General features: G+C 40.5%; 1 protein-coding gene across 3 annotated transcripts in view; it reads left to right on the forward strand.

Annotated features, from left to right (window-relative positions):
* FMNL2 (formin like 2) overlaps nucleotides 1-16,667 on the forward strand; it is a 307,483-nt gene that overhangs the window by 193,104 nt on the left and 97,712 nt on the right. For all 3 annotated transcript variants that reach the window (XM_059927874.1, XM_059927872.1, XM_059927873.1), the window contains exons 3-4: nucleotides 11,042-11,122; nucleotides 16,383-16,459. In XM_059927874.1, the coding sequence (XP_059783857.1) occupies nucleotides 11,042-11,122; nucleotides 16,383-16,459 (158 nt within the window). The remainder of the gene's footprint in view (nucleotides 1-11,041; nucleotides 11,123-16,382; nucleotides 16,460-16,667) is intronic.

Below are 16,667 nucleotides of genomic sequence, written 5' to 3' on the forward strand. Positions count from 1 at the left end.
CCTTTTCTTCCGAGCCATGTGGCTAGCAGGGTCTTGGTCCTCCAGCCAGTGTCAAGCCTGAGCCTCCGAGGTGGGAGAGCTGAGTCCAGGACATTGGACCACCAGAGACCTCCCAGCCCCACATAATATCAATTGGCAAGAGCTCTCCCAGAAATCTCTGTCTCAACACTAAGACCCAGCTTCACCCAAAGGCCAGCAGGCTCCAGTGCTGGACGCCCCATGCCAAACAACTAGCAAGACAGGAACACAAGCCCACCCATTAACAGAGAGGCTGCCTAAAGTCATACTAAGTTCACAGACACCCCAACACACCACTGGACGCGGCCCTGCCCACCGGAAGGACAAGATCCAGCCCCACCCACCAGAACACAGGCACCGGTCCCCTCCACCAGGAAGCCTACACTAGCCACTGAACCAACCTCACCCACTGGGGGAAGACACCAGAAACAATGGGAACTATGAACCTGCAGGCTGTGAAAAGGAGACCCCAAACACAGTAAGTTAAAAAAAATGAGAAGACAGAGAAATATGCAGCAGATGAAGGAAGAAGGTAAAAACCCACCAGACCAAACAAATGAAGAGGAAATAAGCAGTCTACCTGAAAAAGAATTCAGGGTAATGATAGTAAAGATAATCCATATCTTGGAAATAGAATGGAGAAAATACAAGGCACATACAAGGACCTAGAAGAACTAAAGAGCAAACAAACAATGATGAACAGCACAGTAAATGAAATTAAAAATTCTCTAGAAGGAATCAATAGCAGAATAACTGAGGCAGAAGAACGGATAAGTGACCAGGAAGATAAAATAGTGGAAATAACTACCACAGAGCAGAATAAAGAAAGAAGAATGAAAAGAATTGAGGACAGTCTCAGAGACCTCTGGGACAACATTAAATGCACCAACATTCGAATAATAGGGATCCCAGAAGAAGAAAAGAAAAAGAAAGGGTCTGAGAAAATATTTGAAGAGAGTATAGTTGAAAACTTCCCTAACATGGGAAAGGAAATAGTCAATCAAGTCCAGGAAGTGCAGAGAGTCCCATACAGGATAAATCCAAGGAGAAACACGCCAAGACACATATTAATCAAACTATCAAAAATTAAATACAAAAAAAATTATTAAAGCAGCAAGGGAAAAGCAACAAATAACATATAAGGGAATCCCCGTAAGATTAACAGCTGATCTTTCAGCAGAAACTCTGCAAGCCAGAAGGGAGTGGCAGGACATATTTAAAGTGATGAAAGGGAAAAAACTACAACCAAGGTTACTCTACCTAGCAAGAATCTCATCCAGATTTGATGGAGAAATTAAAACCTTCACAGACAAGCAAAAGTTAAGAGAATTCAGCACCACCAAACCAGCTTTACAACAAATGCTAAAGGAATTTCTCTAGGCAGGAAACACAAGAGAAGAAAAAGACCTACAAAAACAAACCCAAAACAATTAAGAAAATGGTAATAGGAACATACATATCAATAATTACCTTAAATGTAAATGGATTAAATGCTCCAACCAAAAGACATAGACTGGCTGAATGGATACAAAAACAAGACCCGCCTGTATGCTGTCTACAAGAGACCACTTCAGACCTAGGGACACATACAGACTACAAGTGAGGGGATGGAAAAAGATATTCAATGCAAATGGAAATCAAAAGAAAGCTGGAGTAGCAATTCTCATATCAGACAAAATAGACTTTAAAATAAAGACTATTACAAGAGACAAAGAAGGACACTACATAATGATCAAGGGATCAATCCAAGAAGAAGATATAACAATTGTAAATATTTATGCACCCAACATAGGAGCACCTCGATACATAAGGCAAATGCTAACAGCCATAAAAGGGGAAATTGACAGTGACACAATCATAGTAGGGACTTTAACACCCCACTTTCACCAATGGACAGATCATCCAAAGTGAAAATAAATAAGGAAACACAAGCTTTAAATGACTCATTAAACAAGATGGACTTAATTGATATTTGTAGGACATTCCATCCCCAAACAGCAGAATACACTTTCTTCTCAAGTGCGCATGGAACATTCTCCAGGATAGATCATATCTTGGGTCACAAATCAAGCCTTGGTAAATTTAAAAAACTTGAAATCATATCAAGTATCTTTTCTGACCACAACGCTATGAGACTAGATATCAATTGCAGGAAAAAAATCTGTAAAAAATACTTACACATGGAGGCTAAACAATACACTACTAAATAACCAAGAGATCACCGAAGAAATCAAAGAGGAAATCAAAAAATACCTAGAAACAAATGACAATGAAAACACGATGACCCAAAACCTATGGGATGCAGCAAAAGCAGTTCTAAGAGGGAAGTTTATACCAATACAATCCTACCTCAAGAAACAAGAAACATCTCAAGTAAACAAGCTAGCCTTAAACCTAAAGCAATTAGAGAAAGAAGAACAAAAATATCCCAAAGTTAGCAGAAGGAAAGAAATCATAAAGATCAGATCAGAAATAAATGAAAAAGAAATGAAGGAAACAATAGCAAAGATCAATAAAACTAAAAGCTGGTTCTTTGAGAAGATAAACAAAATTGATAAACCTTTAGCCAGACTCATCAAGAAAAAAAGGGAGAAGACTCAAATCAATAGAATTAGAAATGAAATAGAAGTAACAACTGACACTGCAGAGATACAAAGGATCATGAGGGATTACTACAAGCAACTATATGCCAATAAAATGGACGACCTGGAAGAAATGGACAAATTCTTAGAAAAGCACAACCTTCCGAGAGTGAACCAGGAAGAAATAGAAAATATAAACAGACCCATCACAAGCACTGAACTTGAAACTGTGATTAAAAATCTTCCAACAAACAAAAGCCCAGGACCAGATGGCTTCACAGGCGAATTCTATCAAACATTTAGAGAAGAGCTAACACCTATCCCTCTCAAACTTTTCCAAAATATAGCAGAGGGAGGAACACTCCCAAACTCATTCTATGAGGCCATCATCACCCTGATACCATAACCAGACAAAGATGTCCCCAAAAAAGAAAACTACAGGCCAATAACACTGATGAACATAGATGCAAAGATCCTCAACAAAATACTAGCAAACAGAATCCAACAGCACATTAAAAGTCTCATACACAGTGATCAAGTGGGGTTTATCCAAGGAATGCAAGGATTCTTCAATATATGCAAATCAATCAATGTGATACACCATATTAACACACTGAAGGATAAAAACCATATGATCATTTCAATAGATGCAGAAACAGCTTTTGACAAAATTTAACACCCATTTATGATAAAAACTCTCCAGAAAGTAGGCCTAGAGGGAACCTACCTCAACATAATAAAAGCCATATATGACAAACCCACAGCCAACATCATTCTCAATGGTGAAAATCTGAAAGCATTTCCTCTAAGATCAGGAGCAAAACAATGTTGCCCACTCTCACCACTATTGTTCAACATAGTTTTGGAGGTTGGAGCCACAGCAATCAGAGAAGAAAAAGAAATAAAAGGAATCCAAATTGGAAAAGAAGAAGTAAAACTGTCACTTTTTGCAGATGACATGATACTATACATAGAGAATCCTAAAGATGCTACCAGAAAACTACTAGAGCTAATCAATGAATTTGGTAAAGTAGCAGGATACAAAATTAATGCACAGAAATCTCTTCCATTCCTATACACTAATGACAAAATCTGAAAGAGAAATTAAGGAAATACTCCTGTTTACCACTGCAACAAAAAGAATAAAATACCTAGGAATAAACCTACCTAAGGAGACAAAAGACCTGTATGCAGAAAACTATAAGACACTGATGAAAGAAATTAAAGACGATACAAACAGATGGAGAGATATACTGTGTTCTTGGATTGGAAGAATCAACATTGTGAAAATGACTATACTACCCAAAGCAATCTACAGATTCAATGCAATCCCTATCAAACTACCAATGGCATTTTTCACAGAACTAGACAAAAAATTTCACAATTTGTATGGAAACACAAAAGACCCCGAATAGCCAAAACAATCTTGAGAAAGGAAAATGGAGCTGGAGGAATCAGGCTCCTTGACTTCCGACTATACTACAAAGCTACAGTAATCAAGACAGTATGGTACTGGCACAGAAACAGAAATATAGGTCAATGGAACAGTATAGAAAGCCCAGAGATAAACCCACGCACATATGGTCACCTTATCTTTGATAAAGGAGGCAAGAATATACAATGGAGAAAAGACAGCCTCTTCAATAAGTGGTGCTGGGAAAACTGGACAGCTACATGTAAAAGAATGAAATTAGAACACTTCCTAACACCATACATAAAAATAAACTCAAAATGGATTAAAGACCTAAATGTAAGGCCAGACACTATAAAACTCTTAGAGGAACACATTGGCAGAACACTCTATGACATAAATCACAGCAAGATTGTTTTTGACCCAGCTCCTAGAGAAATGGAAATAAAAACAAAAATAAACAAATGGAACCTAATGAAACTTAAAAGCTCTTGCACAGCAAAGGAAACTATAAACAAGACGAAAAGCCAACCCTCAGAATGGGAGACAATATTTGCAAATGAAGCAACTGACATAGGATTAATCTCCAAAATTTATAAGCAGCTCATGCAGCTCAATATCAGAAAAACAAACAACCCAATTCAAAAATGGGCAGAAGTCCTAAATAGACATTTCTCCAGAGAAGACATACAGATTGCCAACAAACACATGAAAGGATGCTCAACATCACTAATCATTAGAGAAATGCAAATCAAGACCACAATGAGGTATCACCTCACACCAGTCAGAATGGCCGTCATCAAAACATCTACAAGCAATAAATGCTGGAGAGAGTGTGGAGAAAAGGGAACCCTCTTGCACTGTTGGTGGGAATGTAAATTGATACAGCCACTATGGAGAACAGTATGGAGGTTCTTTAAAAAGCTAAAAATAGAACTATCATATGACCCAGCAATCCCACTACTAGGTATATACCCTGAGAAAGCCATGATTCAAAAAGAGTCATGTACCACAGTGTTCATTGCAGCTCTATTTACAATAGCCAGGACATGGAAGCAAATTCAGTGTCCATTGACAGATGAATGGATAAAGAAGATGTGGCACACATATACAGTGGACTATTACTCAGACATAAAAAGAAAGGAAATTGAGTTATTTGTAGTGAGGTGGATAGACCTAGAGTCTGTCACACAGAGTGAAGTAAGTCAGAAAGAGAAAAACAAATACTGTATGCTAACACATATATATGGAATCTTAAATAAATGAATGAATGAATGAATGGTTCTCAAGAACCTAGGGGCAGGACAGGAATAAAGATGCAGACGTAGAGAATGGACTTGAGGACATGGGGAGGGGGAAGGGTAAGCTGGGACGAAGAGAGTGGCATGGACATATATACACTACCAAATGTAAAATAGATAGCTAGTGGGAAGCAGCCGCATAGCACAGGTAGATCAGCTTGGTGCTTTGTGACCACCTAGAGGGGTAGGATAGGGAGGGTGGGAGGGAGAGACAAGAGGGAGGACATATGGGGATGTATGTATAGGTATAGCTGATTCACTTTGTTATACAGCAGAAACTAACACACCATTGTAAAGCAATTATACTCCAATAAAGATGTTAAAAAAAAATAAAAACTTACTCTATCAAAAGCAAGATGAGTACACTTATTATAGTGTAGTGAAAAGAACAAGGATTAGAGAGTCAGAAAACTTGAGTTTTAATCCTTGATCGGGAGTGGGGGTGGTGTGGGTGTGTATATGTGTGTGTGAGTGTGAAATTTAAGGCAAGTCATTTACTCTCTGAGCCTCAGTTTCCTCATCTATAAAATGGAATTTTACATATGCTTGGCAGATAGAGAAGCTTGAGTAAGTTAAGAGGCCTAAAGAATATTGTAAACTGTAAAGTGTTATTAAAAGATAAGTTAATAATCTTTGAGAAACAAGAAGTGCTGCCCCAGATGCAAGGGTAATTGTGCTCCTGGGCCTGTATAAATTAAGTCGCTTTTAGCAATGAGAAGAAGTTTTCTGGTCGTTACCAGAGAAATTGAATTCCTAACACTCTAATTTATTAAACTGTTTGCAAATGACACAGACGCTTCATGAAGATATTAAAGTCTGTTCTCCCCCTCTCTTTCCTTCCACGCTTCTTTCAGTGCAGTTTGTCAGCATAGTGTCCTGAATGTTAAGAAATGGCTTTGGGCTTCGTTCTTTGAATGTTTTTGGAGAATAATTAAAACCCTCAAAGCCATTTTTATTTCCCATCCAGAAACATTTCATGAAGAAAGTTTGGTCACACAAAGATATAAATGGCAAGAGGTCAGAGTGATGGTGATGCTGTATGATTAGGTATTTTGAAAGAAATTTGTATTTTTAAAGCTTTTTCAGATGGCTTATCCATCCCTATTGACATATCACCATGATTTATCCCTAAGAACAATATTTCTATATAGCCTAACTCAAGTTAGGGGTTTAATCTAATTAAGCTACCCTTATCAGTGATGTTGAACAAGCAGGTAACTAGTTATTTTTTTTTTTATTTTTTATTTTTTTAAACATTTATATTAACATATTTCCATACAAATAACCCAATGAAAGTTTAGTATTAGTTGTTCTGTTTGTTTGTTTTTTTATACTGCAGGTTCTCATTAGTCATCAATTTTATACACATCAGTGTATACATGTCGATCCCAATCGCCCAATTCAGCACACCACCATCCCCACCCCACCGCAGTTTTCCCCCTTGGTGTCCATATGTCTCTTCTCTACATCTGTGTCTCAACTTCTGCCCTGCAAACCAGCTCATCTGTACTATTTTTCTAGGTTCCACATACATGCGTTAATATACGATATTTGTTTTTCTCTTTCTGACTGACTTCACTCTGTATGACAGTCTCTAGATCCATCCACGTCTCAACAAATGACTCAGTTTCATTCCTTTTTATGGCTGAGTAATATTCTATTGTATATATGTACCACAATTTCTTTATCCATTCGTCTGTCGATGGGCATTTAGGTTGCTTCCATGACCTGGCTATTGTAAATAGTGCTGCAATGAATATTGGGGTGCATGTGTCTTTTTGAATTACGATTTTCTCTGGGTATACGCCCAGTAGTGGGATTGCTGGATCATATGGTAAATCTATTTTTAGTTTTTTAAGGAACCTCCATACTGTTCTCCATAGTGGCTGTATCAATTTACATTCCCACCAACAGTGCAAGAGGCTTCCCTTTTCTCCGCACCCTCTCCAGCATTTGTTGTTTGTAGATTTTCTGGTGATGCCCATTCTAACTGGTGTGAGGTGATACCTCATTGTAGTTTTGATTTGCATTTCTCTAATAATTAGTGATATTGAGCATCTTTTCATGTGCTTCTTGGCCATCTGTATGTCTTCTTTGGAGAAATGTCTATTTAGGTCTTCTGCCCATTTTTGGATTGGGTTGTTTGTTTTTTTAATATTGAGCTGAATGAGCTGTTTATATATTTTGGAGATTAATCCTTTGTCCGTTGATTCGTTTGCAAATATTTTCTCCCATTCTGAGGGTTGTCTTTTCGTCTTGTTTATGGTTTCCTTTGCTGTGCAAAAGCTTTGAAGTTTCATTAGGTCCCATTTGTTTATTTTTGTTTTTATTTCCATTACTCTAGGAGGTGGATCAAAAAAGATCTTGCTGTGATGGTAATTAGTTATTGAAGATAGCACGTGGGATATGAAGCGGTCCCAGAAGCCAAGGCAATTTTGGGTTTGAGTGAAAAACCTAAAATTCTAATGCTTAGAGGAAAAAATTATTAATTTAAATAAGTATAATGCCAGTAATCCATCCAGAGTTCTTCAAAATAAATGTTTTGGCAAGGTGCTGGAATTCTCCAGTGTATTCCGACAAATGTTTCTGTTGTGCAAATGGCCATGTTGAAGACAGACAGACTGAAAAGGTTTGGTGCGCCAGGTGCTGGATTTATAACTCAAACAGTAGCTCCTTTTGAGATTACACAAGCAACTCCCAAGTTTTAGGAAAATAGCTGGGGCTTTGTATTTTTCCTCCATAAGGGTTTCACTTGAATCCCTGGAGGTAGGTGCAGTGTTTGGAGAAGTAGCTACGATGTATGATGTGTTTTAAAGCATCAGTTTTCTTCATTTTCTGTTTCTTGGAAATATGTTAGTAAGTTACTCAAACACGTGAAGAAAAAATGCCTAAAACACAACAGCAAATGCTAAGCACATTTGAAAAAGTGTGCGTTTATTAAATATAGACCTTGTCCATAATTTCAAGGGATTAATTATAAGGAAATTAATCAAGTCAGCAGGACCAGCAAATGTGTCTGTTTGAGAAAGCCCCTCTGGGTGACCACAGTGTTAAGTAAGAAACAGAGAAAGCTATATTTATGACTGTCAAAAATGGGATTTTACTAGTTGAGTGAATGTCAATATGTTCTATATGCTAGTCATCCAGATTTTGTTTTATTTATTTATGTATTTATTTTTTGCTGCACCATGTGCCCTGCGGGATCTTAGTTTCTTGACCAGGGATCGAACCCAGTCCCCCAGCAGTGGAAGTGTGGAGTCCTAACCACTGGACTGCCAGGGAATTACTTAAATTTTGTTATTTTTAAAGGAATAAATATGGCTCTTATGGTGTGAAGACATTGCCTGCAAGAACAAACATTAGAAATCTCTCAGTAACTGTCCACAGATTTCAAATTTTAGGTCCTCAAGCAAATGCTGCCTTAGCCACAGTTAAAATTCATTGAGTTTCATGTGTTAAGAACTTTATATTTAGAGGTAGGTAGTATTTGCTATAGTAGAATGGAGCACAGGTTGAGTTGTCTCTGTCATGGGATTTTTAAAAATTGGGGTAATTGGATTGTATTATTAAAAAGCATTTTTATTTATATCCCAGTATATCTCTGGCATCAGCTGTTTTCATACACAAGGTTGGAAATAGTAACTGGTTTCTAGATAGCTTGTCAGTTCATTTTTTGGGGAACTTTTTGTGATTATTTTAGCCCTCAGCTGGGCTATTGCTAAAACCCTGTGACCATTGGATCCTATCTGATCCCTTCGTAAAGTTGATAGTGTTTGTTTAAAAAAATTAGGACTTGATACATAGGACTTGATACACAGTGATGGCACCAGAGATGTTGAATATGTGTGAATCATTAATTAGAAATTGCTTGTGGGATAGAAAATTGGGGGAATAATTAGAAATAATAAGCTGACCATTTTTTAAAACAGCTCCGTTGAGAGACAGTTTGTATACTATGAAATTTACCATGATCACTTTTAAATAAAGGGGAAGTATTGGTCTCACTCTAAGCCACTTTCTTTTATTTTAGAGTAGTGTTAAGCAATAATAAAATGTATATTTTCACTAACAAGATGATCTTTTGATAATAGTAGGACGATCTTAAGCATTTCTAAATCTGTAAGTGAACAAGGCTTGAGTGGACTGGGAAGAATGTTGTGGTTCCTTGTATTGGAGAAATACAAATTTATATGGGATAAACAAACGCTTAACATACTGACCAATTGTCAGTGTTGTGAAATACTAAAAAATTCCATTTTGGCATAAGCAATAATCAGGTTAAAAAGAATTACTAGGAAAACATCTCTTGAGTTGTATGCAGAAAAGTACCTGATAAGAATTGTCCTGATTTCATGACAAATCTTTTTGTTCCTTTTGGGGCTGCTTTATGTAAACTTTTTTGGTGTGTTAAATATAGTGTATATACAGGAAAGGTTGTGAAACTTAAGAATAGCATAATAAGTAAGATAAAACCAACATCCGTGTAACTACTTCTAGGATCAGAAAAGAACATTGCCGGCCTCTCAGGATCAAACTGTATTTCCCTTCCCCCTCCTTGGTCCTTGACTATCATTTTAATGCAAATCTCCCCCACCTCTTGTCTGTGTGTGTATGTGTGTGTGTGTGTGTGTGTGTGTGTGTGTGTGTATGTGAATAAACCACCTATATATGTGTCCCTAACAGTTAATATTTAATTTTGCCTCTTTTGTGAAAGAAATCATTTGTTCTTTTTTGTCTCAACAATCCATCCACATAGAACCATGCAATACAGTGTGTTCTTTTTTATCAGAATGTCATATATCATTATATGACTATAATATAGTACTTACCATTCTATAGTGTGGGCCTTTGGATTTTGCCCAGCTTACTCCTGCTTATTCTGCTTTGGACATTATGGTCTGTAAAACCTGATACACGTGGGCATGAGTTTCTCAAAGTGTGGTCCCTCCATCCACAGTGTCAGCATGAAACTTGTGAGAAATGCAGATTCATGGGCCCCACCCCCAATCTACATTCAAATATCACCTTGGCATATATGTGTTTTTTGTGTATATATATATATATATATATATATATATATAATATGCTTATTTCAATGATTGTGCCTTTGTTCACAATACTTTGAAGTCTTCTGATTTGGAAACTGCCTTAGGAACACCTTAATGGTCACACACATGCACACAAATACACACTCACCGCAGTCTCTGAGCAATAGACTCATTACTCATTTTTGAAACAAATTAGTTTTATCTAGTTTAAGACAAATTTTTGATATTTTCAAAGATAAAATAAATATTCAACAGAAAAAGATTTGCCAACACTGAAGATATTCAAAGAATATGCAATAGATGGAAGACCTGCTAAAAGAGGTCCCTGAACACAGGTTGGGCAGAACATTATTCCCAGAAAGAGAGCTGCAGAGCCCCACCGAGAAAGCAGGTCAGACTCTAGAGTTGGGCGAACATGGGTTTGAATCTACTTGTACCCCTGACTTGCTGCATCATCTTAGGGAAGGACTGATCTGCTCTGAGTTTCAGTTTCCTCGTAGGCAAAGAGGGGATAGGAACATCGACTCTAAAGATTCAAAACCAGTGACTCTTTGCAGGGCCATGGTCATGCGGCAGATGCGTTTTGGCTTTGGGTCAGCAGTATAAATCTGTGTGAATATGGCTGACCGTCATGCCTTCAGAGCTTTCATGCTTTTTACTTTACTTTCGTGCTTCCTGCAGGAACGATTCCAGGTGAAGAACCCTCCCCATACTTACATTCAAAAGCTCAAAGGCTATCTGGATCCAGCTGTAACCCGGAAGGTAAGATGGATTTGTTTCCACTTTGTGTTGTTGCTTCCTCATTAGCAGGCAGAATCCTCCTGCCCTGGAGGAGACCTTCCTTCCTCTCCATTATAGCCTCTGCCGGAGCCTCTGGGAAAACAACCTTGGAGTTGTTGGAGCCGGACAACATGAAAAGACAAAGAAAAAAGCCATCCTCGCTTGAGAATGTGTTTAAAAGTACTTTCCTGAGTTGGGAGTCATGTACCTCTGATGGTTATTGAGTTGCTGCCATTTGCAATTACACAGGGCGGTAGGTTCAGTCCAGAGGTGTTCAGGGCCCCAGAAAAATAGGCCTAGCAAAGGGAATACTTGTCTTTCATGCCTTGGTGCATTTCCAGAGACCTTGAAAAATCACTGGGGCTTTGTCATCCCAGCTGTGCACTCACATCCTGTGTTGATGCTTTTAGCTGCTTCCCCCGCCCCAGCCGTGCCCCTGGCCCCAAGAAGGTAAGGAGAGAATAGCTGATTCCATTCTCAGCGGACTCTCTCCTTTTACAAACAAGCCCTGCTTTGTGCAGCCACACAATTGGTTTAAACTGATGCCTTCTGGTAAAGCATGTAGCCTGGCACAGCCCTGGGGCCTGGATCAGTCCTGGGATGTCTCAGGGCAGAGCCGCCCTTGCTCAAGATGGATAAAGGGCTAGTCACCAGACAGCACTTGTTTTTCGGTTGACCTTCCACAGCTCCTGCTTTCAAGGCTGCCCTGAAAATATCTTGAGCTGAATTCCCTCTGTTGTTTCAGTGTGTGACTCATGAGAGCAGAAAGGCACAGTTTTCCTAGTTAGCCACTATTTCTAGGGCTCTTGGCTCTGAGATATATTTTTTAAGCTCCTTTTTCTGCATCTTCTGCTTACATTCTAAACACTGTGCCCACCCCCCGCCGAAAGAAATCAAGTAAAGGAGAACAACTATTATTTCCTTTTGGACATTTCCTGGCCCTTTGTCCTGTAAGTTACTATGCAGACAGGCGGAAATAAAGTCTAGGAGTGATGATGCAAATGGCTTGTGGACCTTTGCTGTCGCCTAGGTGCCATATGTGACATAACCTCCTCTTCTAAGAATGTACCTATCAAAGTATCCTAATACCCTCCTTATAACTACGGCACACACATTCCTTTTTTTAAAAGAGCTTCTGTCAGGTCTGCTAAGTGAGACAGCTGCTTAATTCTTAGTTTCTTTCTTGTCCCCCTCCCCAACGATATAGCACCTTGCAATTTCATCACATTAGAGAGGGTTAAAGGAAGGCATACCCATATACACAAAACACAACCCAGGAAAAAAAAAAAAAAAAACCAGGCTATTTCTTTTGCACAGGGGCAGCAAGATTCTGTATGAGAAATATTTTCAGAAATCCCCCAACTCGTAAACCTTCTGGCTGGACAGCTCAGACCCAGGATTAGGCACTCTCATCCCGAGCTGAGTCTGGCAGAAATGCCATATTCGTACACAAGACTGAGAGTATGCTCAGTGTCCCAGCCCCTGACAATTATCTCAGCATTTGTCGAATTCTTTAAAAAAGGCAAATACATAAACTCCGAGAGAGTGCTTCTTAGACTCCAGCCCCAAGCCCCGTGGGGAGGAAGATGGTTGGAGAGAAGAGGTGGATTCTTCCTGGCCCAGTCCCAGTTCTTCCTCGGAACAATTATTCCTGGGAATGTAAGATGTAAAATGAACAACAACAACAGATCAGCTGCTCAGAAAGTGTTTTGCTTCCTCGCAAATAACTTCATAAAGAGGCCCAAGACAAAGGATGTCTGTCTGGGCTGACCTTCATTCCTGAAATCTCTGCCCTAGCCATGTGTATTCACCTGAATGGCCGTGTTTGGCCTGAGCCTCATCTTTCAAGATCAGTCATTCAGGGGCTTCCCTGGTGGCGCAGTGGTTGAGAATCTGCCTGCCAATGCAGGGGACACGGGTTCGAGCCCTGGCCTGGGAAGATCCCACATGCCGCGGAGCAACTAAGCCCGTGAGCCACAACTACTGAGCCTGCGCGTCTGGAGCCTGTGCTCCGCAACAAGAGAGGCCGCGACAGAGAGAGGCCCGCGCACCGCGATGAAGAGTGGCCCCCGCTCGCCGCAACTGGAGAAAGCCCTTGCACAGAAACGAAGACCCAACACAGCCAAAAATAAATATAAATTAATTAATTAATTAAAGAAATGTTAAAAAAAAAAAAAGATCAGTCATTCAGCTTTCAGAAAAAAATAAAGTGGATGTTGGATCAACCATCCCTGCTTTACTAAGCGTTCTGTCAGGAGCTGGCAGTAGGAAATGATCTGTTCCACTCACCATAACTGTCATGCTTAAAGCCTGGAAAAAAGGAGATTTTGCTTGGAGTAAGGCATGGCTTGCAGTTAAAATGAGTTTACGATTCTCAGCTGAATTAGAGGCAGGGAGAAAGAGATTTCCAATCAGGCTTTCCATTTTAGCCAGACAGTCTAAGCTGAGCAGTTTACCCTTAACTGCATCTGGAGTCCTGAAGCACTTCATTCATTAATCTTTTGTTCACATTGAATTGAAGATACTTAATTTGCTGTCTTCTAAAAAAATTTCTTAAGCATCTTCTATTTTGATTTTCTTCTAAGTAGTTTTAAGTGAAACCCTGTAGGGCAGGGAAGGAAGAGCCTAAATTAGATATCTCTCCAAACCAGTCTCCTTATTTAATACCAGGAGGTTCTCAGTCTGTGCTTTGAGGGGATGTGCTCATGTCTGGCATGGGGAGAGGTGACAGGCCATGAAGAAAGGAGTCTGGTCCTCTGTGGGCTCTGCACTTGTAAAAGAAACCCTATTATACGGGTCTCCAGGGCTCAGCTGTCTCCGTGGGCTCCTCCCTGGGCCTGCCGTGTACAGAGAGGGCTGGGGGAAGGGTGAACACTGCTAATAAGTGGTACCCAGCTCTTGTTCGCTGGTTCCCACAGTCGCACGATTTCCCTTTTGAAGTGTTTTAAAGCATTCTGGGTGCGTTGTACAAGTGCGGAGTGTTGGCAGCCGTTGTTTATGTGTTAGGGAAGTGGATGCCAAGATTTCTCTGCAGTCCAAAGTCCACCAGCTGAAATTCAAACGGTTGCCAAGAGAATAGAATACAGGGCGAAGTCAGTTTAGTTCTACCTCAGTTTTCCTGCAGTTGCAAAAGTGTAGTGCCTCTCAAAGTAAAGCCTAATAAATGTTATCTGCTCTTGTTGTCGCCTCTCTTATCTCAGTGTTTTGAGTTATTTTGGTTTGATACATGCCTCTTAGTCCTTCGGCAGATCCTCTTTCGCACTCTGTTAGGTCCTCCGTGCTACACTGGGTGCCCTTGTAGCTCACAGTGTATGTGAGGGATGACCTTGCCCTGAGGAAGCATAAGGCTCAGTTAGGGAACCAGCACAGGCTGCAGGGAACGAATCAGAACTATGCATAATGCATAGCTAGGAATGCTGAGTCGTTTCCTAAAGGCCACATGTGCAGACAGCCCAAGACTTGTGACCCTGACATGGGACTGGCCCCTCTGCAGCATCCGGCACACCTGGAAATGGTTTCCTCAGCTGTGCGGCCATAGACCCTACCTCACTGGCAGTCCTCATTGCTGGAAGGCTCTCTAGGAAGCCCTGGGCTTGGATGTCCCTCCAACCTATGGATGACTCTTTGTTGTTTCTTAAGCCTTTCTTGACAAAAGAGGGGGCGGCTCTCTTTTTTCTTGGCATCAGGGATGCTTTTATTTCACATATCGCGGATGCTACACACCTGAGAAGGTCTTTGGGTGCTTCCGGAATGGCAGTCGGGGAAACTGAGACTTTTTGCTCCGGTGAGAAGCAGCTGGTGGAGAAGTAAAGGGCCTCCAGGAGAGAAGAGGGTAGCAGGAGCCCGTCAGTGCTGAGCAGGGGTCCAGTCTTCCCTGGGGCACCGGGGCCTGCCTGTGGCAGGGCTCTCCCCTCCCCACATCCCGGAATCCTCCTTTCTAACCTTCCTCCTGTCCTTCCTGCCCTTGGATGCCTTTGTCTTTGGAGCTGGATGACCCGGTTCCTTCTGCAGTCATGGGAGCAGAGGAGAAGGATCCCCAACATCCTGGCCAGGATTCTCAAAGGCTTTTCCTGAAAACAGTGTAACCTGAAGGTGGTTTGGGTCTCTAGCACAGAGAGCGTAGAACTCTTCTCAGAAGGCATTGCATATCAAATGGCCTTCTTCCAGACTGGCCTAAGACTTTAGTGACTGTAAAGAAATATTTCTGTAGGAAATTGCGTTCCAAAGAACTCATGTGCAGTGCAACCCAGTGATTCCTTGGAGGTTATTTGCAGTTGAGAGGATAGAGAAATGAGTACATTTACTATCAGAGGAGGATTCATTGGGCCAAGGGAGACCTGAGGGAGTTCTGGAAGGACACGTGGGATTTTGATAGGCAGGGGAATGAGGAAGGACATCCCTCAAGTAGAAGGGAGGTGTCTAGAGGAGGGACCTTCCACGTGAGGTCATGCAGAAAAGAACAAGCATAGTAGGTATGAGATTGCCACCTTAGAAAGGCCTGCTTGCAAGTTTGGCTCTTGGTTGGCAACTGGGGACTTGGATTTCGGGAGAGTTCCCAGAATTCCCTGTTAATAATGACTCACTGTGCCCAAACTGTTGATTCCAACTACATGGTTTATGCGGAATGCCAGTTTTCATTTGGGGAGGCTGCACTTTTGGTATGTGCTAGGCAGAGAGTGCTCAAGTGATGAGCCCCCAGTAAAAACCCCAGGTACTAAGTGTCTAATGAACTTCCCTGGTTGACAGCATTTCACGAATATTGTCATTTATGACTCCTATGGGCGAATACTCTTGGAAGCTTGTATCTGGTTTCCTCTGGACTTCACCCCACGCACCTTTTCCCTTAGGTGATTATACCTTGCATCTTTTTGCTGTAATAAATCCTAGCGGCAAGGACAATTACATGCTGAGTCCTGTGAGCCCTAGCGAATCATTGAAACGGGTGATTTTAGGGACCCCAACATAGGTATGTCAGTGAGTATTGTTGTATTGTGGGGTAGGGAAAAAAATAAGCTACTTACTCAGAGACACTTAGTACATGAAATAAGTCATTTTCCCCAGTCCTTTCACATAAGCTGACGGTTACGATGAGAAAAATTTGTGCACTTTGCAAAAAGAAATGTGTGAGAAGCCCACTTTAGAAGCAGAGATATTTTCATATTGTTAAACTTACTACAAGTAAGCTGCAGTTATAGCACTTGCTAAAATATGTTTTGTGAGAATATGTGTTCTTGAATTATAGAAATTCAGACGGCGTGTTCAAGAGTCCACACAAGTGCTAAGAGAACTGGAAATTTCTTTAAGAACCAACCATATTGGGTAAGTGTGCCCACTGAACATTTTAGCTCTAAAGCTTTTGGACACTTTACAAAGTGACTGAATCATATCCAAAGAATTAAGCTTCCTTACTGTTTGTTATAAGTTGAGACTGAGGTTTAGATGGGTGGAACCTTTGTTTTAGTTCTTGAATTGCTCACTGTACAAGAATCAGAAGCAGGACAGACAGTCCTTGATTTGGGATGTTTAT

Source organism: Balaenoptera ricei, chromosome 7 (genome assembly GCF_028023285.1).
Source record: "Balaenoptera ricei isolate mBalRic1 chromosome 7, mBalRic1.hap2, whole genome shotgun sequence".
NCBI classification, from domain to species: domain Eukaryota; kingdom Metazoa; phylum Chordata; class Mammalia; order Artiodactyla; family Balaenopteridae; genus Balaenoptera; species Balaenoptera ricei.